At 40.2% G+C, this 21,661-nt stretch overlaps 1 protein-coding gene across 1 annotated transcript in view; it reads left to right on the forward strand.

The window, feature by feature from the left end:
* The window catches only part of NALCN (sodium leak channel, non-selective), a 343,201-nt gene that overhangs the window by 236,892 nt on the left and 84,648 nt on the right, over positions 1-21,661 (forward strand). Inside the window, exons 14-15 of the mRNA XM_050937548.1 lie at positions 12,640-12,777; positions 16,419-16,493. Of these exons, the coding sequence (XP_050793505.1) occupies positions 12,640-12,777; positions 16,419-16,493 (213 nt within the window). The remainder of the gene's footprint in view (positions 1-12,639; positions 12,778-16,418; positions 16,494-21,661) is intronic.

Here is a 21,661-nt window from a genome sequence, read left to right on the forward strand (position 1 = left end):
TAACAAACAAAATAGTTAAGCAACAATTTCGAATGATCTCCTTTATTACATGTCTGGGATGGTAGCCATCAAAAGTGAGACAAAAATAGATATCCTCAGGGAAGAAATGTTATGCTACAATTCCAATTCTAGCAAGCCTGGCTAGAGAAAGAGTTAGGAGGATCATGGCAAATATAATTATGTTTCTTTTTCAGACATTAGAGAAGGGAGAGAAAACAGAATGCTGTGAGGCAAGTTTACAAAACAAAAAAATATCAGGCTTCTGTCTAATTGCAATGATAATTCCACTAGTTATACTGTACTGTCAGCTCCAATGTATAGTTTTAGGAAAACCTTTGATAATAAATTGAAAGTCTGAAATGCCTGTGTACTTGATTTCTAACATGTGTTTAAGTTTTGAACTATGAAAATGTCAGTGAAAATCCCTAAGAGAATTATAGTTACATAATTAAGGTAAGATATCCTCACGGCAACCTGCAGATTTTTACTGATGTAATGATCTGTGAAAGATCAAGTTTAACAAATATTGTCAAATAATGTAAACTTTTACATCAATGTGGGCATTTTTACCCACATTTATTTTATTAACAGGTTCACTTTTAGCAAAGATGTGTAGGTACTGAAATATACTGTCCAAAGGAAAAGAGGATATTCCCATTAATAGATGATCGAGATGCTAAAAAACAGAAAAATATGAATTTGATGTTTTTCTGCTTGAATTCTCAATTGAATATAAGATGGATTACCAATAGCAGTGTATCAGTGGAAATTAAATTAAAATGTTTTAAAATACATCTCATATGATAGTTTGACTTAATAGTCTTCAGTTATTCTTTTTCTGAATATTATTCTTGTACTGTATACAAATTCACTAAAGCATAAGGGTTTGGGAAATATAATTGGTAATGTGTGTTTTCCTTTTGTAGTTCTACTGCTTTGGGACCTCTGATGTAACAAATGAAAATTGACTGTTAAGAAAATTGAATTTGGGGTGAAATTTGACCTGTCAATGTCTCTTTAAAGTGTCCTCCTATGACAAAGGTTGGGGGACTACCATTAACATAGTGATCTCATTGACTTCAGTAAGATTCTTCAACTGAATGACTACAGATTCAGGCTTGCTGCAAACATACATACAAGTGCACATGAAATTATAGATCATTCTGTTTAAAGGTTCTGGAATGTATTATTTTGAAATCATGCTTGCAAAAATAGCTTTACTAGCAGGGAAGGCAAATGTGACATCGGGTTCATATATGCAGAGTGTGTTATTGTAGATTTATAGGGACTTGCTCTGATGCAAGAATGAATCTGAAATGGCAGGCATAATTGACATGGTGGGTTTTTGCAGTTCTTGAAATGTTGAGGACTGGTACACTTACAGAAAGAGGGACAATGTAGGGTAAATTTTGAGCCTGAACACTAAAGTCCCTCTGACAATGAAACAGTAGGCTAAAAATAAAATCTGCCCTTAACCATAAATATTCTACTATGAGACACAGTATGGGTTTTGGAAACAGTAGGCCTCCTTCTTTCACTAATGCCTATAAATTGCATGTTTCACGTGGTTGTCTGAACAGTCAATAAGCACAAGCTCAATGTTGCTCTGGTTACAAATTTCAGTGTTCTTTTGACCAGTGCAGCTTCTCAGGTGGCCCAACTTCATCTTTATGTCTATATTAAGTGCACAAAATACAGATGTTTACTATACTGCTCTTAACAGATCCATCTTCTTTGTATTTTTAGGAACCCTCTCCCCAAATGAATAAAACAGGGCCACCCAGAATATTCAGGGGGCCTGGGGCAAAGCAATTTCAGGGGCCCCTTCCATAAAAAAAAGTTGCAATACTATAGAATACTATATTCTCGTGGGGGCTTCTCTGGGGCCCGAGGCAAATTGCCCCACTTGCCACCCCCTCACCCCCACCCCCAGGGCAGCCCTGGAATAAAATAGCAAAGTGTTCTACAGTGTCTTGTATAGCATTATTAGGCCATATTCTGCCTTGGTTTACACGCTATATAGCACTCAAAATATTCCATTTGAGTAATATTTTTTAAGTCTAAATCAAGTAAAAGGCCAGACACTACACTGAAAATCACATCACTGCTGGGAAGTGTTGTTACTGTATCCAAATAGATACTCTGTCACAGTTACCTTGATTTGCTTTAAGAGAACAACAAACTAAGACAGGAATAAAGAAAAACACTGTTTCTATCTTCTCAGCCTGTATTGAGCCCTTGAGGAGCAAAAAAAAGGGCAGCTGAACTGTAGGTACAGAGAGTGAGAGATGTTGAAATGTATAAATAAGTTATGTACTGAACTTCCATTTGTGGCTTTGAACATCTCTGCTAAGACTGCGTAGAAACTTCAAGGTGCACTGCACAGAAAATAGAAGGGATCATTGCAGTTTCATAGTTATCTACACCTCTGAAAGAAGATTGCATTTCATTCCATCCTGGGGACGAACATTAGCAGTATGAATAAAAAGAGGATCACAATTTAAAAATGGTTCCAAAATAACATAGAAACCCATGGTCAAATCCTGGTCCCATTGAAGTCAATGGCAAAACATCCATTGACTTCAGTATCATCAGGATTTCACTCCTGGAGCTGAGGCTGAAAGAGGCTTAGCTAGAAACACATTAGTTCCACACAATCATAAAAAAATTAATTTTGTTAGTTCTTACATGATGAATTGTTTACTCTTTAGAGCCATTACTACGTAAAACCTATTGAGGTGTTTTTATAGGCTGACCTTTCTTACCATGGTATGTTACTGTATTGTTTTGGGGCATGTAGCAGGGAGGAAGAGGGGAGAGACTAGGGAGAGAGAGCAAGCATTTACACAACCTTGGTCCTAAACCTTCCTCATTTTAGATTTTAGTGGGACTGCTCATGTAAGGCCAATGGGATTTGGCCTGTGATACTTTGCATATAAGCATACTTATTGAACAAATGCTCTGTAAATGAACCCTAGATTTTGTAAAACTACACATTTCCCCCCTTCATCTATAGTCATTTGTGGGGCATTATCTATTTAATGGATGGACAAAAAATCAGAATTGTCACTTTGACTCACATATTTCATAGATCTGCCCTATTTGCAGATCTTCCACTTCATACAAATGCAGTTTGACGACCATCATCAAAACAGCTAATTAAGTAATGGGGCATAAAGACTCATAGAAACTGACAGTCTTTTCCATAACATGAATTAATTCAGAAGTCCTCTATTTGCATAAATCTCTAAGTCTCATTTTCACAGCTGTTAGTTCTGTCAGCTAGATAGTTCCATTTCATTTTAACATAAATGGTTGGAAATGTACCTTTCAACTAAAAATATCTTTTTCTGACAGAAAGATTTCTTGGTACTAAACACAAAATCATTATTCACTGCCATATTATTTTCTTTAAACTAATGTTTTTCCAATGTAGGGAACTTTAATAATATGAGGAAAGATTTAAATTTATTTAAAGGATACCATTAGAACTAACCACATTATGTATTACAATTTTAAATGGAAGGCTAAGTTTTCATCACATTGAAAGAGTACTTTTCAACTTACAAAATTAATTTATGTAGATTTTACAGGGAAAAGGGGTGTGCAGTCTATATTAAAGATATCTATACACTTTGAAGCAAATGATTGAAATGGAAGTTTCCCATTAAAAAAGATAAATAATATTATGGAATTCAGATCTAATTAATAGAGAAAGGTTAACCTAGTTCAACAATCATTAGTCACACACACACACACACAAGTTGTGAGCCAGGAGTAAATTAGAATAACTTTAATGTAGTATCCCTCACATTTTGCTTCAGTGGGGTGGGGTAGGCATATCAGATTAGTAAGCTATAGCTGTAAAACTGATAAATGAAATTGTTTTTAATTGTTCACTTTATTAATGTAACTTCTGTTCACCATTTACTACACTTGCCTACACTGTAACTTCTGTTCCATATTGTAATTCAAACCCCATTTTAAAACACTCACTCCATTTTGTAAAAGCTTCCTCCAACCTTCATTTTTGCAAACCCTGCTGTAAACTTATTAGTTTAGTTTAGATGTGTGAATGAGGTATGTATGAATGACGGAATCAACCTCCAGCCCCAGCCTGTCCTGATGAGATAAAGTTCAAATACCAACGGCTGAAGACCTAGACAGCAGCCCTAAACTAAGTAAGAAGCATCCACCCTAAAAAGAAAAGGACAACAGAACAACAGAAGGAAGATCAAAGCCAGGTTCAAGGCTGAAGGTCATGCCTGCAATTGATGGGTGATCAGTCTAAACCCAGAGGTAGCGTGACACAGCAAGACCTATAGACTTTGAATCCAAACTAAAAGCCTATAAAAAAAAAAGGGTGAGATGAGAGACTCTGGGTAACATTCTGCTGCCAACATGGAAGGACATCAGTGCCTGCCCAACAGAGATCCAGCTTGTCCTTGTGCCTGGCTTTCCTGGCCAGTTAGCCGCCACAAGCTACGAACCCAAGCTACAAATTCAAGCTATGAACTTAAGCTATCTTCAGGACTGGTAACTATGCAGCAGCTGCAGAACATCTGATGGATGTGTGTGTGTGTGTGTGTGTGTGTGTGTGTGTGTGTGTGTGTGAATGTGAATGTGTGTGTGTATAGGTATTAGGTATAATGTGTGTGTATAAGAATTAAGATATTAGTTATTAGTCATAAATCAAATTATCATAATAAATGTGGCATCTTTGTCTTGTCCCCTTTAATAAGATCCTGCTGGTTTTTACTGGTCTAATATAATTGGTATAACATACCCACCTCTGGGTCCCAAGCCAGCTTTAGGGAAAATGACACCCTGTGCAAACTTGTATTTTGGTGCCCTTTCCTTGGATTTAAGTACAGATACACAGTACAATCACACACCTTGAGTTTACTGGGGAAGCTTTTAAGTTACAGTAAGGACTGTGTGCACCTCAGCAGAGACTGCTGTAAATGGCACAGGCAGCCTGTACGCTCAGCGCTGGCTCACTGTATCCCCTGAGCTTCTGGCACCGGCAGCGAGAATGCTGGGCTGGCAACCATAAGAAGCGCTAAGGGGGATGTCAGTGCTGCAAGGCACAAACAGAAGCACAGCACAGCACACACCCAGCACTGTGTGTGTTTTCCTGACTACCAGAGACCTACCTGGGGAGCCCCACTGATTCCGCTTCTCAACATCTCCCAATTTTGGATGCCACTGTGTACCCCCAGGAGCGCTCGCCACTAACCTGGGCACACCCTGTCCTCTCCTGCTCCAAGGCCACTGGGGCTGCTGAACTGCTACACTGGCAGGCAGGTGGCAACAGGTAGCCCAGGGTGAGTGCAGGCAGTGAGACACCAGGCAGAAGCAGCTTTTCTCCTGGTGCTCTCCTCGCACCCTTCCCAGCGTGAACCAGCGCATGGTACACCCCTGGGGGCAAGGCCAGCCCTGGCACCACCCGTCCTGCAGTGCACTGCCCCGGGCCCACTGGGGCTCCCACAGATTACCCCCCGAGCAGACCTTCCTCACCTGCAAATTGCAACAAAACTCTCCATAACTTCAGCCTCTCCCCCAGCTGAGAGCCAGTCCAACCCACGTGCCCCTTCTGCCAACTTAGGACACTGCTCGGGCCAACAAACCATCCACAAGTTGAGAGTGGAGCCTGGCCAGTGGGCGCAAGCCTCTGACCCTGTCCAGGCACTGGCACCCTTTTAACCATGGTGCCCCCTGACCACAGCAGTACCCTGGACAGTTGCTCACATCGCCCACCTGTAAGTCCGGCCATGATGGGTCCTGAAAAGATCAGGGGGCAGTGGTAGAGGTACTTGCCCCTCCCAGTTCCAGATAGCGGTGGGCTGGGGGAAGGTGACACTGGGCAGAGGTTTGTCCATTGTCTTCCTTCCCCCTCTCATACCACTGGTTAGCTCAGAGGAGGCTGAACAGCTTGACTGGTTCACCCACCCGCTCTCTGTCAATGAAAGGCCCCTTTTGGGTGGAGGTCGCCAGCTTGTTACTGCAGCAGATAACTGGCCTATGTATTTGTCCTAAGTGCGAGCTCCGCTGTAAAAAGTAAGTGGAACTCATAAAGTGTCAGAATAACCTAAAATAACACTGGTCTACAATTTTTGAGAAGTCGTCTGCTTCAGAGATAAAATGTGATATTTATTATGTATTTTGATGTGCTGAATTCAAATATGACAATTAAAACAACTGATTGGCTACTGTTTCTAAGATATTTAAGTTTTTACATTTTATGTCTATGTATATTCTGTAGATAGTAGAGTTTTAATCATAAATTGTAAACCTAGGTCTTTTCATGTCTTTATGGTTGCTTTACATGATAATATTTCACCTGTCCTGTTTATGTAACACTTTAAAAATCAGCAAAAGGGTTATATAAATAAAATGTATTATGAAACAAAAGGCAAAAAACTATTATGTACATAGTTTAGTCCTATTCAGTGTCTACTCGGCACTTCTTGGCTTGTCTCTTGTATTCATTAAATGGAGCATCTCTTGTCACTGTCCAGCAATAGTCTGCAAGCATTGATGGGCTCCATTTGCCCTGATAGCCTGCCAGGAGATTCCACTGCTGTAGTCTGGAGCCCAACAGCTCTGCCTTACTCTTGGGTAGTTCCAAATCCGTGACAAGGTCATTCAGTTCACCTTGTGTTATGAGGTGTGGTTCAGAGGAGGAGGATGGGAGAAAATGTGGGACCTGTGACATTGATGGTTCAGGACCAGAAGTTTCATCCTCTTCCTCTTCCTCGTCTGACGCAAGTGAGAATGATTCTGGTGCATCAGGAACCGGCAGTCCTTCTCCGTGGGGTACTGGGCGTATAGCTGATGGAATATTTGGATAATGCACAGTCCACTTTTTCTTCTTTGACACACCTTTCCCAACTGGAGGCACCATGCAGAAGTAACAATTGCTGGTATGATCTGTTGGCTCTCTCCAAATCATTGGCACTGCAAAAGGCATAGATTTCCGTTTCCTGTTCAACCACTGGCGAAGATTTGTTGCACAAGTCTTGCAGCATATGTTGGGGCCCACCTCTTGTCCTGATCTCCAATTTTGCAGCCAAAATAAAGGTGATAGGCTTTCTTAACCATAGTGATTATACTGCGCTTTTGTGATGCAAAAGTCACTTCACCACAAACATAGCAGAAGTTATCTGCACTGTTCACACAAGTACGAGGCATCTCTGCTCACTTTGGCTAAACAGAAATGTGTCCCTTTGCAAAATCAAACACTGACAAATAAGAGAGCACGACACTGTATGATTTCTAGAGCTGATATAGGGCAATTTGTTCAGCAGAGTGATGTAAGCTTCGTTATGATTGCATCATCCATGACTTCTAGGAATAACATGATGCAATTCATATCATGTATGACGCAATACCAGCTTCAGATTGCATCATTCATTATTTTGCCTAAAAAGCAAGTACTGTCCAAACCCAGTCATAGATTTATTCCTAGATCCAGTCAAAGATGTATTTTAGTCATTTCTGGTTTAAATTGAGATCCCTTCCCTTTATAACTCACTTATCCTCCGCCATTCCCAAGTCCAGGGTCGTATATACTGACCCAATAGCATATCTTGAAAACTAGAGCCAATCAACAATTTTAAGCATCATTTTCGTTTTCAGTGACTCAGAATTAGTAAAGTTGGACTACATTTATTTCAGAAGCATTTTGGCTGTAGAGCAGTGTAATAAGTGTTGATGGAAAAAGTTGCAAAAGGGAGACGAACTGAATTAGTACAAACAAAAATGCCTCCTGATATAATTCAAGGACTGTATTAAGGTCATGCCTGATAAGAACAGTTTGAGATCAGAAATCAAAATTAGCATGTTAGAAATTAGGCCTAATTGGTGGACAAAATAATGAGGGAGGGGGTTGTTCCATCCATCACTCCCTTCTGAGATCCCCCCAAAAAGATAGACAAATGGACAGAGGCTATGACAACGCTAGCTGACAAAAACAAGAGAAAGGGAAAGATCAAAGTCCACCAGCATGGCTTCCACCTCCACCATCTCCTCAGATGCTAGACCTGCATCCTAATCCTGAGAGATGTCCTCCCAGACCAGACCAGAGAGAAGGAACCAGTGTCATCACCACCTCCACTGGCTCCAGCTAAATCCCAACCACTATCTGGGATGTGAGATTTTGTCTTCCTCCCCCTACCCCAACATGTCCTTTTTTTCTTCCCAACCTTATTTTTTCCTCTTTTCTCTCTTTTTTCCTTCTGTCTAATAAAGGTCTGGCTTAGCTGGTCAAGACTGCATACTCTCTATCACTACAGCAAGCCTGTGACCAGAGAGGCAGCTAAATGCAATGCCCTAAACAGCCCAGTGCTGGTACAAGTTTGCCAGGTCTCAGACTGGCTGATAAAACTATGTCCTGTGCCTATGTGTTTTCAACAGCAAGCTTGTGAGTAAGAGTTAAAGCCAGAGATCTTTACTATTCTTTTCTGTCCTCTCTGGTGTATGCTTGTCTTGTTTTGTCTTTTAGGAAATAAAATCGGACATTAACAACAGCAACAATGACAGCTGCAGCCCATTTCAACTAACTTCTTCTTTTCCCAAAAAGGACAGTTATTGCCATCTTAAAAGACTGTCAGGCAAATGGGTTTTTCCCTCTAAAAACTCTCTCCAGCTAAAGGAAAGGGAACAAGGGATATTATTAAAATTAAAGCCCTATTTAATACTTTGCCTGTTTTTCCTTCTATTCTGTGCCTTTAATAAAAGGTTAAAAGGACTTTTAATGGTATGTTTGCCATGTTACTAAGCAGGCTGAGGTCTCTGTATGAAACCCTGAACCTTGTTTAAACTGTTTAATATTGGTCAGTGACTGGGTTATGTTAACACCTTTGACTCTTTGGGCCCATATAGTTCATCTAAATTAATACAACATGCACTCCTGTTTGCACCTTCATTCCAGTGGCTAAGATTCTGACAGATGGGCTGGATCCTTTAATTGGTTTAGAGATGCTTGGTTGTGGATAGCTTTCCTCCCTGTCTCCTGGTTTCTGGATATAAGTTAGCCATCCTCCCACAATGGATCCATATGTTGCCTAACAGAGTTAGGGAGTTAAACAAGACCCGTTGGTTATGTTTATTGATAAAGTTGCAACCTGCCACTTAACCACATCCACTGTTGGTGGGGGTCTTTCTTATCTGAATGCTCTCATCTATGCCAGGTGCTCCCCTGCTTTGCTTCTCATAGGAAGTTGGGACTTTCAGTTTGCTTGCTTGGTGTGTGATTCAACTCTGAAAAATGACCGTGTAAAACTGGCACCATCTTACTTAACAGATAGGTTTAATGGTTTTATTCAGAGTCATATGCTTAGTCTAGTGACACAAATATGTGTTTACTTCTTACTCCAGCTAGCACTGCAGAACTATAACAGTAATGAGAAATTTAGCTGGATTTCAGTCAGCTAAATCTGCACAAGCTCCCTGAGGGAGTAGGAATGTAGAGGTGTCTGAGGATATAATATGAAAACATTTGAGCTCCGAAACTTTTATTACTAGTCATGAGGTACAGAGAAGAAAAATCTCAGCCTGACTCTCAGAACCCATTTTGAGTTGGCAGAGCTGTCAGTTCGAGAAATTATTTTACTTAAAAAACTTAACAGTTTTGATATGGAAGTCACTGAGTGTCAAACATGGAACACCACAACACCACAACTGCATTTTTGCCATTAGCTTTGAGCATAGCACTGTGTTTTAATTTGCTACTCCTTCAAAATAAAGGACATAAAAATTCCACAATATTTCAATTTGCATTTACGAAACACCATTTTTCAGGAATATGGGTCGATTACATTAGTGTGAAGGGCTTTTCTGGTGGTTTTTCTCAAGGAATGCAACAAGAAATGCTTGTGAGTACTATTGACTGTGCTGTCTAGGTACAATGAACATAAATTAAATATATCTACATCACAACAAAATGTTGAATTGAGCAACAGTAACGGCAAGTTACATCATTAGCTTCTCACTTCAGTTTCTCACATACTTTGTTTTTGTGTTCTATACTTCAGTAAAATCTCACCTCAGACCTTTGTTGCTTATCTGGAAAGAAATTCAGTCTTGATATTAGACAAAAGTGAAAAAGGAAAAGAAACAGTTTTATAGACAGTTTGACCACAGCCAAAGATTCAAACTCACAAGAGCTGCAGATTTTTTTAGATACATTAACTAAACTTTGTTTTCAGGAACATAGTACTTGACCAGTCTTTGCTTCTGTCTATTGTGCTCCTATTGTATTGACTGAAAAACATACAGTGCTTACTGCAATCATAACCAAAACATTTTCTCTTGAATGGTATCCATGGTAACTCATCTTTTCCTGTGCTGAACAAAATAGTAGGACACCAGAAAGACCTACCTGCTAAAGAATTTTCTCACATATTGGGCCAGAGTCTGATCTATGCTTTGGTCTCTTTGTGCCGCACCACCAGCATAAATCTGCCCTGCACTTGGCTTAATTAGCCATGAGAAGATTAATCCAGTGGAGGGGAGCTGCTAGTGGCATAGAGCTGACCAGGGAAAAGAGGGCATGGCTAAGTGTTTCCATTCTTCCTGGTGATCCCCAGGTCCAATATAGGTCATTAGAAGGGACCCTAGAAACCCATTTGCCATGAAAAACACAGAATTCACATTTTTACGGAGAATCTTTAGTTTTTACATTTTATGAAAAAATAAAAACATATACAGTAGAATGAATCCCGTTTATCCAAGCCTCCATTATCCTGCTCTCCATATTAACAAACAGAGGCTGACAGCGGGAGGCCTGGGTCCATGATTGAGCAGTGAATTTAGGTTGTGAGGTGACATCTAGCACCCAGGTTGTCTTGATCTTTCTGAGGTTATTGCCTGACTCTGACCTGAAAATCATAACATACATCTCCAGCACTGAGTATAGACTAATGCAGTGAGTGAACTCTACTGTACATTGGTGTGTCAATTAAACAGATCCTTGGCCTCCATGTGATGAAGAGAATGGCATCAGGTGGGATCTGCCTAACCTGCTGCATTGCTCTATTTAGTGGTTGTCTTTTGGTGCATAGATCCAGCTTAAGTTTTGAGTTTTAACATACAAATCTGTAAATAAATTGGGTCCCTATATACTACCAAGCTTCTAACGACAGTTGGCCGAAACTTTTCAAACATTTTCAATGAAAAATGTGTTCCATTTTCTGACCAGCTGTACTGCTTACGTGGTATGTACCATTTCACCCTTAGTTAATGAGGTGTTTGATCTCTGGGGCTGAGTGCCTCTGAACTTTAGAAGTGCCACTGAAAAATCTGTACCCAGAATGCTAAGTAAAAAGTCAATAAGGCTTTGCATAATTTTGGAGATCAGCTTGCATGTAACAGCTTGAAGGACAGGGGCTATAGTTTTTATTGTGTTTTCAAAGTGCCTGGAGTGGCCAGGCAGGAGCCATGAATTAACTTTTATCCCTTTATGAACTCATTTAATCATACAGCTTTATTACATCCATGAAGATCCAGTGTTTTGCTTCATATTGTGACAGGGCAAGGCCAGATGGCTATAGAAAAGTAATGGGAGATAGATATATTAGCCCCAGGTTAAACAAATCCCTGGTACCAGGATAAGTAAACGGCAGTTGCTCCAGGTCAATTAAGACACCTGGCGCCAATTAAGATCTTTCCAGAAGGCAGTAGAGATTGCTAGGTTGATTGGAACACCTGAAGCCAATCAGGGGCTGGCTGAAACTAGCTAAAAAGCCTCCCAGTTAGTTAGGTGGGTGTGTATGTTAGGAGCTGTGAGAAGTGGTGTTGTTGGAGAGACTGAGCTGTATATACCATACTAGGTACAAGGAAGGAGGCTCTGAGGTAAGGGTGAAGTGGAACTTGAGGAAGTGGGGGCTGCTGTGGGGAAGTAGCCCAGGGAACTGTACGTGTCCTGTTTGTAAAAGGTCAGCTACCATAGCTGATATTATTAGGGTCCCTGGGCTGGAGCCCAGAGTAGAGGGTGGGCCCAGGCTCCCTCCCACTTTGCCCCCTGCTTAATCACTGAGACTGGGAGACAACAGAGACTGTGTGAGGGAGGGTTGCTTCCCCTCACCTCCCTTACTGGCTTATGATGAAAATGGCTCAGTAGACTGTGACCCTTGCTCTAGAGAGAGAAGAGTTAAGGGGAGGGTCACAGTGAGCCTCCGAGGCTAGCGAAATCCTTCAGGAAATGCAGGATCCACGGAGACAAGGACAGAGCTTTGTCACAATATTTAGAAGGTGAAAACAGTACTTAAAATAAACTGACCTACTTATAAACTGACAGGGCAATATCTTGACTGATCCTCAAACCCACCATAGTCTTTATATTTCATCAACCACGGAGGATATCAAGCTTCATATTGACTAAGAAAGTTGAGACTGTTTACAGCTGTAAACTGTTACGGTTCAGTCAAATATTGGACTATTTGTTTCTGCCTTTGGACTGAAAATTGCATGTAATCCTCATTCACAGAATTGAAATCCACTCCTTTGTTGATCAAGATAACAACAACTGGATTTTCTGCTTTGTCAAATCTATTCCATACAACTTTGATTATCCATAGAGTTATTTTTATGCAGTGCATGCAGCTATAAAATATGTGTGATTCTTTTTTCTTGTAGGCATTCATGTCAATGTTCCAGATCCTTACACAGGAAGGATGGGTGGATGTCATGGATCAGACTCTTAATGCTGTAGGACATATGTGGGCACCTGTAGTTGCTATTTACTTTATACTTTATCATCTTTTTGCTACACTGGTAAGTTTTGACCTGCAAATTTTCAGTGCTTTCCTTTGCTGCAAATTGCTGAATATTTCTTGTCTTCTGTATTTTAGTCAGCTAGCTAAATGTTATTGCCATGCTCATTCTTCCCTTTTTATGAAGGGACATGGGATTAATTCTTTGATGTATCAAGAAATATAGTCTTAATCTTTGTGGTACATGGTGGCCAATCTTTGTTCTGGTGTGAGGTTTTCTGCATAAGACCTAAGTCCCACTGTAACCTAATACTGTAATTAAGTACCATGAGCCCTCATAGTTCAAATGATCACAGAGTGAAACAAGGGCTAGTATTTATCATGAAGTGATGCTCTCTTCAGTTTCATTGCATTCCCTTCACAGCTGTAATTAAACTGAAGAAAAGAAGTTTAAAGCCTCATGATATAAATTGTTAATTAGAAATCAGTACAATGCTTTTTCTATTATATGATGCAGAAATGAACACATGGGAAATATGTGATGCAGTATATTAACTAATAAAACAATCAAAATTAATACAGCAACTCCTGGATCCGTGTGGAAGTTTGGATTATATCTAAAGATGTCTTTTCTGGGTATGCTAAAAATGGCCAGGGTTATGTCTTTCTAGGTAGAGAGCAGAAGGGAAAGCAATTCTGCAAGAACGCTAGATAAGTTAGGGCCTTGGTACTGTTTTATGGATGCTGACCACAGAGAACACCACAATCCAATCCATGGTCCCCTTAGTTTCCATCAGTCCCTAAGACTAAATAACAGATGCATTTTCCACTAATTTCTCACATACTCATCATATATTTTGTATTAAAAATAAAAATATTCTTATTCCTACTTTCCCTGTCCTCCATTCCTTTCTCTGACTTTCAGAATCTCCCTGCCTTGTACAGTATAGCTTTTCTTACCTGACTTACTCTGTTTACCTATGTACATACACCTTCTTTTCTGTTTGCTTCACTGATTATAGAATTTCACCTGCACCATACCAAGCAGCTGAGTTCTTTCATATGGGCCAAAATGCTGACCCAATAATAGGTGCCAGATTCTCTTACAGCTACTTAACCAGCTCCTCACCAAACCAGCTGACCCTGAACAGGATCAGACCAGATTGGGAGTGGGAGATGACTTCTGCTCTGCCATCAGGAATCACAAGTTGTTTGGTGGCTAGAGCAGCTTGTGTATATGAATTCCTCACTTCCCCTCCTCTGTACAAGGGCCACAGAGGTTACTGCAGCCCCATTTCAAGCTCCTGGAAAGGGGAATGGAAAGAGGAACAGGGAAGATGATACTGGACTTGGAAACACATGTTGTAAAGTTGATTGGGGAGTATGGGGCAATCTTATTCTCCCCTTTCTCTGACAGTGCAAAGGATGTTCTTGGCCCAGTGGGCCACATCCTTTCATGTCTAACATCTCCATTTCAAGAGTCAGTCTCCCAAGTGCTGTGCCACCTCCCTACATCTCGTCCTCAGCCCTGTTCTGGAAATACTCCTGTACATACCGATCCATTGGTTTCTTCCATGGTATGTAGGGTTGTATGGGCACACACATATTACACTCACCCTGTCTCCACACACAATGGAAGAGTATAAAGGAAACTGCAAGGAGAATTTTGCAGTTGCCTGATCCCTATATGAATGATGCCATATAGTGTCTCTGCAATTAATAAAGTGCATCTGCGTAGCAGGGACAACATATGGTTAAAGATGACATTTCAGCTCTCAGGTCTTCTCAGACTATAGAAGGGGAAAGAAATCAAAGTAGAACAAAGTTGTGTGGAGACAAAATGAAAATAGAAATAACAACATTGAAAAATGAAGAGGGAGACTGTAGGAGAAAAATGAATGTTTGATCAATAAAGAGATGTGGAAAGGGTCAGGTTGCTACCAAACAAACAAGAAGAGGTCTAAGAATAAACAATAAGTGGCTAAAAAATAAAGCAATTAAATGTAGAAGTAAATGATAACTTTCAGGAGCCAGAGCAAGGAGGAGTGATAATTGTATGCATTTGGCAAAGAAGGCTGTAGAGAGCTGGAAATAAATGAATCAGTTTCTCAATAAGAGCTGAGGAAAAGTTGAGGCTTGAAGAACAAAAATTATTTTGGAAGTGAAGACTATAAATCCCGATGGGAACTGAGGAGGTTAAACAAATAATAAGTTTGGGTTTAACTGTTGTCTTGTGATAAGTGCTCTAAGGTTTATGTTGAAGTGAAAGAGAACGATGAAAGTCTTGTATGTCTTGATTGTGTGTGTGTGTGTGTGTGTGTGTGTGTGTGTGTATATATAATTACTAACTTGCCATCTATCTAATTGTTACTGTGTGTCTCTTCAATGTAAATAGTAAGTAATAAATGCCAATGTAAATAGTTTCTTACTGTTATGGTCAGGCCTTATGTAATACAGTATAATAGACTATGCAGGTTGTTCAAAAAAAACTGATATACCATAAAATTCTGACAGAATGACAAATTCTCACTAATTGTTAATGATTAGAATGTTTCATGCTAGTGAAGAGGTACTATAGCTGAATTCTGCCTTGCTTTAGCATTTTAAAGGCCACTTTAATATTTAACACAGCAACCTCAGGACTGAAATCTGTTACCACTAATAGATGAAGTAATGTTTAATTATATAGTCTGTTAAATACGCTCTTCACAGCAGGTGCAGGAAATCTCCTAAATATCATCTGAGCAAATATGTTACAATAAGAACATTCCTTTTTCTGAAGATTGACATCTTTCAGAAATTATTTGTCCAGTATGTTTATATTTCATGGTTATTTCATGAGCCAAGGTTTCAAAAGTGGCATTGAAAGTCTAAGTGTTTAGGTGCATAGGAATGCAGACAGACTTCAAGTGCTGAAGTCACTTTTGCAAGGCATTTTGTACTGCCAGGGAATTCACCCCAAGAGGGGTTAGATGGTGGTTCTGCTGATACCCTCATTCAGGATTTCCAGTAGAGAGAAGTAGCTTCCTTTTATGGCTTGGGCCCTGATGTGGCAAACAATGAGTGCTTCACTTCTTTACTATGAATAGTCCCATTGAATTCAATAGGGCTACCCACAGTAGTAAAGTTAAGTATATGGATAAGTATTGCAGGATTGGGGCCTAGCTGAGAGGATGTGCTGCATCTGTGCATTCCCCTCTAGTCACCCTTGACCTTTCTCCTTCCCAGCTAGCATCATTCATACCTTGAGCTTCACTGGCCCCTGGCTCACAGACACACATACACTCATACTCTCCACTGCGCAGCACAAGGGACATTGCGGTAGCTTTGCATAACGTAGTTTTGTAGTATTTCTCCTACTACTTCAGGATTACACTTTGTTTCTTGTTATAATTACTTTGATAAACATTGAGTGATTTTCTCCTGTTAGGTACACTTCAAAGGATATTCATTAAACATAAATAATGGATTTATCATGGAGTCTAAAATCTTCACATTGTAATTTTGTTTAACTATTGTATACACAGCTAAATACAATATACTACCTAGATAAAGAATAGTAGAAACAGTGAAATTCTAGCCTTATTGAAGTCAATGGCAAAATTCCCAGGTATTTCAGAGTGGTTAGGATTTCACCACAGTATTTAATATTGCTTCATAAGGGAACTCAAACTTTTAAAAAATATTTTAATTGTTTTGTAGATTTTGCTCAGCTTGTTTGTTGCTGTTATTTTGGACAACTTGGAACTTGATGAAGATCTAAAGAAGCTTAAACAAGTAAGAGTATTTTTCGGGTTCTTTTTTGGGGGTTTTTCATGCTGGAAAATATTTGCATCACAGCATAATCATGCCCACCAATCCCCTGCTAAAAATGTGGATTTTGTGTACATAATGGCACATTTTCTAATATTCATTTTAGAATGGCTTCATTTCTCCTATCATTATTGGTTTTTGTTCACATTTCAGATTAGTTCATCCATTTAACTAAATAGTTATTAAGATCAAGGGCCTAATCCTGCTCCGATTTGAGATCAGTGACAAAACCTGTTGTAGGATTAGGGCTGGAATGGAGAACTATTTTATCAATGGCTTTTTTTTTAAATCTCTGAAATAGTGGAAAAAACTGTTTCACAAGTTAGTGTAGAATTATCCTCTTTCACATATTAAAAAAAAAAAGTTAACTAGGGTGACCAGGTGTCCTGATTTTATAGGGACAGTCCCAATTTTGGGGTCTTTTTCTTATATAGGCTCCTACTACCCCCCCACCTGCCGTCCCAATTTTTCACACTTGCTGTCTGGTCACCCTAAGGTTAACTAACCTGCTTAGATTATTTACATTGAAATCTTAAATTAGGGCTGGTGTGCCAAATTAACTCTTATTAATGCCCTTCATATGGATTGCTCTTTTTTGCTTTGGGGACTAAAGTAATTCATTGTTCCATTTATTTTGTATGATTTTTTACTACAAGTTGTTGACTGGCCTAAGGATGGCTGTGGGCTCAAAGGTGATTCATGGGCTATTCTTCCTTTGTACCTGATTTTTTTTTTTTTCAAGAATGATATTTTCAGAGACATCTCTATCACTTTGTGGCACCTGCAAACAATAGTATTACAGAAATATTTGATGCTCTTTAGCAGACTTCTGTAACCATTGCTTATTGATGAGCCAATATTCTGCCTCAGCTATGTATTGTCAGAAACAACTTAGTTCAACCTTGCAATATACCCAGTGCACGGGGAACTCTTTACTGGCACTAACAAATCTAAACTCTGCTTGAATAGGAGTATTCATAAGCTTAATGTTATTTGTATGCTTAAAACCCTTGCTGAATAGGGGCCTACATCAGATAATCTTGGGAATATAGTAGAGCAACACAGATTATGCATTTTGCCTCTCAAGTCCATAAAAGCTAAAATGACCTGAAATAAAAATGACTTAGGTGTGTAGGAAGCAAGTTACCCATTGCTAAAGTTTTACAGGAAATTTTTAAAAGGTGCAGAAGGCCCAGGTTTTTAAAGGTATCCAGGCATTGCTCAGTTCTGGCTATGTCCACACTATGAACTAGGAATGTGATTCCTCTGCTCGTGTACACATACTTGCACTGTCACTCAGTGAGCTAGCATGAATATAAATAGCAGCATAGCTGCGGTAACATGGATCACGGCTGCAGAGGCACATCTGAGCTGTGCCATGTACAAACCTACCTGAAAGTGGTGGGTACATACTCATCATGGTTCAGCTGTGCCTCCATGCCACTACCCATGATAGTGCAGCTACAGTGCTACTTATACTCGTGCTAGCTTCATGAGAATTAGCGCGACTACGTGTACACGAGCAGGGGAATCGCACCTCTAGCTTATAGCACAGACATGGGCTCGTCTGACAGGCATTGTAATACTGAGGTTATAAGTCTCATTGAAAGGCAGTAGGATTTAGGCTTTTAAATCATGAAGGTGTTTTTGAAAATATTACTACTAGTCACAAGGCTATGGTACAAGCTTTTAATGTTTCTCTGTATTTAAAACAACAACCTTTTTTACAGACAATTGCTCAGTGATGTTAAAATTCTTCCCTTCATATATTTTACACAAAAGTAATATTATATGTAGTCTTTTCTGCTTAAAGAAATATTTGCAGTGAAAACAGTTAAAAATGTGTCTTTGAAATTAATGATTGTGCAACCGATTAAAGGACTCAAGGAGAAGTTTTCCCTTGAGGTAAATGTGATGGCATCCCAGGCTCAGTGCTGATAAAGCTGTGCAGTATTATACTGAATTATTGGTTTTCTTATCACAGAAGATAATTCAATGACATTTTGGCTTCTCCGTTATAAACTGATCATGAGAAGGAGGAAAAGATTGTGGGGTAATTGTTTTAATCGGGAGCATATCTGTAATGAAAATGGTTCTGTATCATTACATAGAAAAATATATTTCTCTGTGTTTAATTAAAAGCTGAATGAAATGCCAAGAAATGATGCAAGCAACAGACCAGCTAACTTACAAGTCACTGATTCTCTAGAAATGTCCTGTATACCAGATAAAAATACATCACCCTTTAGAAAATCCACAGGGCTGTTTTGGGGTGGGTGTGTGTTTGTTTTGGGTTTTTGGTTTTGTTTTTTCATTTTCTGCTCCTGGGGGAATTCTCCACCAAAAAAACTCTATGCACAGTATTGTAAAATTCTGAAAATTTTACTATATATACCACGCTATATAATCATGCCAGTTTCAATTGTTTTGGTAATTTATTTCAAAATACCCATCAGCAAGTATGTCTGTAACAACACACACACACACACACACACACACACACACACACACACACACACACACAAAATTTTCCCCAGGAATAGAGTTAAAGAAACCCCCATGACAACCCAGTTCATGTTTTTCTGCCCCCCCCCCCCCGCAGCCCAACAGGTGGAGGGCAGATACTCACACTCCCCACCTCCCCCACAGAGGCAAGCTGCAGGCCCCTCCCTCTCAGCCCAGACACTCATGTCCCCTACCCATCAGAGACCAGCTGCGTGGCCCCCCTGGCCCAGACACACAAACCCAGAGCCCAGCCATGCCTGCCCCCCACCTGCCAGCCCAGACACTCACACTCTCTACCTCCTAGAGCTCAGGTATCCAGAGGGAGAAACCACCTGATGCTCAGTACTAGGCTTACACAGAGTTTCCTGTATGCTGCCCTCTCCTTCCCTCAGGGCATGCTGGGAACTGCAGCTGCTGGGAACCTCCAGTTCCCTCCCCATGGCCTTGTCTTCTATTTGTGAGCTGGGCTCTGCCGGGTCCAGCGACCCCTAGCGGCAACCAATATCTCTGCAGCCCACTCCTGTGGGGAAAAAGGGGAAATTCTGTGCGCACATAAACTTCTGCAAAATTCCCACGGGAGTAATTTTCTGGTTATAATAGCTGGAAAGATTGAGGCACAGGGTGTTTTCTGACAATGAGTCACTAACCGGGAGTAGCACCTTCAGGCCAGAAATTATACCTAACTATTCATTCTTTCTAGGAACTCACCTGCATCTTCCTCCTTATTTTCTTAATTACATTTATTTGTATTTATATTGGGGATAATATTACATACCGATCAGGTTACTGGGGAATCTAATCAGTTAGTATGTACAACAAACTCTGTAAATGTAAAATGATATGTAAATGCTAAGTATTTTTGTTTCAGTAAATATATGTATTACATTTAAAAAGCTACATTAAGAGAACACTGTTAACAGTAGAAAATCAAGCACTGAAAAGTTAGGAAATGCCAAAACTAAAGTTGTGTATACACGTTATGAGGCATGCTTTAATTACATAGTATTTTTCTGAAGATCCATGCCTCATTCAGTACTAAGAATGGATAATGCACGCTCAGTGAGCAGCTGTTCAGTATTTCGTTTGCTCCTTGTTATTCAGTGGGTGGCACCAGGCCTTGTTTATTCCATATTCATCAAATCCTGCTCTGAAGACTGAATTATTTTCTTTGTGAGCTTTTCTACTGTGTTCATCACTACAATATCTGGGTGCTACACACATACGAATTAATTTATTTTCACAATATCCCTGTGAGATAAGAGTATTATCCCCATTTTACAGATGAGAAACTGAGATGCAGAGAAACTAAAGTCAAAAGTATCCATTAACTTTAGGTGCCCCATCTGAGAATCTAGGACCTGATTTTTCAGAGTACTGAGCATTATATAGTACAGTATATGGTGAAAGCACAACTTCCATTGACTTTAGTTGCAGCTGTGAGGGCTCAGCACTTCTGCAAATTGGGCACCCAGAAAATGAAATATACAATTTGTGACCACTTATGGAAAAATTTGATTTAAGTGACTTGCCCAGCATCAAAAAGGAACATAGTGGCAGAGGCAACAAAATGATTCTGTTGTTAAGGGCAGCATTCAGTTGCTTTAACCTGGAGATTGTCCCTTCTCTTCCTGCAGTCCCCTGCCTCATTCACTATACACCCTCCAACTTCTGCCACAAATGAAGTGGGTGTCATACACATACGTCTTCACTATACAGACACGATTCATTCCCAGAGCAGACCCATCCCATGCACTGGGGGTTGGGGACCTGGGGTCCTGTGGAAAAATATCATTGGGATCATGTAATTCAAGGCTGTATCATGTATGCACAAGGGGGACTATAATGGGGCACAGGCCGTGCCCGTCTGGTTCAGCCCTTCTCCCCCTCTTCTCAGAGACTCAGGGACACTTCAGGCTGGTGCAACACCTGTACTCTTTATTTGTGATCAAGTCCACACCACCAGTTTCCAACTGTATACAGGCTTTTTACAACAGCTTGGCCTACCACAGGCCTAGTCAGCAACAAACTAGGACTCCCACCTCCCTCTGTCTCGTCTCGTCTCACCTCCTAGTCTCCACCCCCCTTTGCTCTCACTTCTTCCCAGCCTTATAGCTCCTGCTAACGAGGCTGGCAGGTGTGGTCAGGTACCAGGCAAGCATCAGGCTATCTACCCAGCCCCAATCCAGTTCTCTGGATTGAGGCTGGAGTGGCAGGAGCTGCTTAAGTCCTCTCTAGCAGCACCCTGCCTCAGGGATAAAGTAAGGTTACACAGGAATTCTAAGTCTGGCATTTACTAACTTTTCAGTACCTGGCTTTCCTACCTTAATGCTCATTTAACATAGTTTTGTTGTGTGTAACTTCCTAGCTTTTAAAAAAGCAAACTGAAAAAAACATCAATTGTATGTTTTCATGTTGACACCAACCTGGGTCATCAATAGGGTTAGAATCCTTATATCCAACATGCAGACTTTTGCCACTTGAGCTAATGGAATCACTGATGGCAGTGGTAGTTTGTCATCCTCTATATGGACAAGCCCTAGAGGGGGATGATGGAGGTGATAAGGATGATGAAACCCCTTTGCCAGTGGGTTTCAGGGATATTTACAGATAGCAAAAGAATGCTGAGA

Source organism: Gopherus flavomarginatus, chromosome 1, assembly GCF_025201925.1.
Source record: "Gopherus flavomarginatus isolate rGopFla2 chromosome 1, rGopFla2.mat.asm, whole genome shotgun sequence".
NCBI lineage: Eukaryota > Metazoa > Chordata > Testudines > Testudinidae > Gopherus > Gopherus flavomarginatus.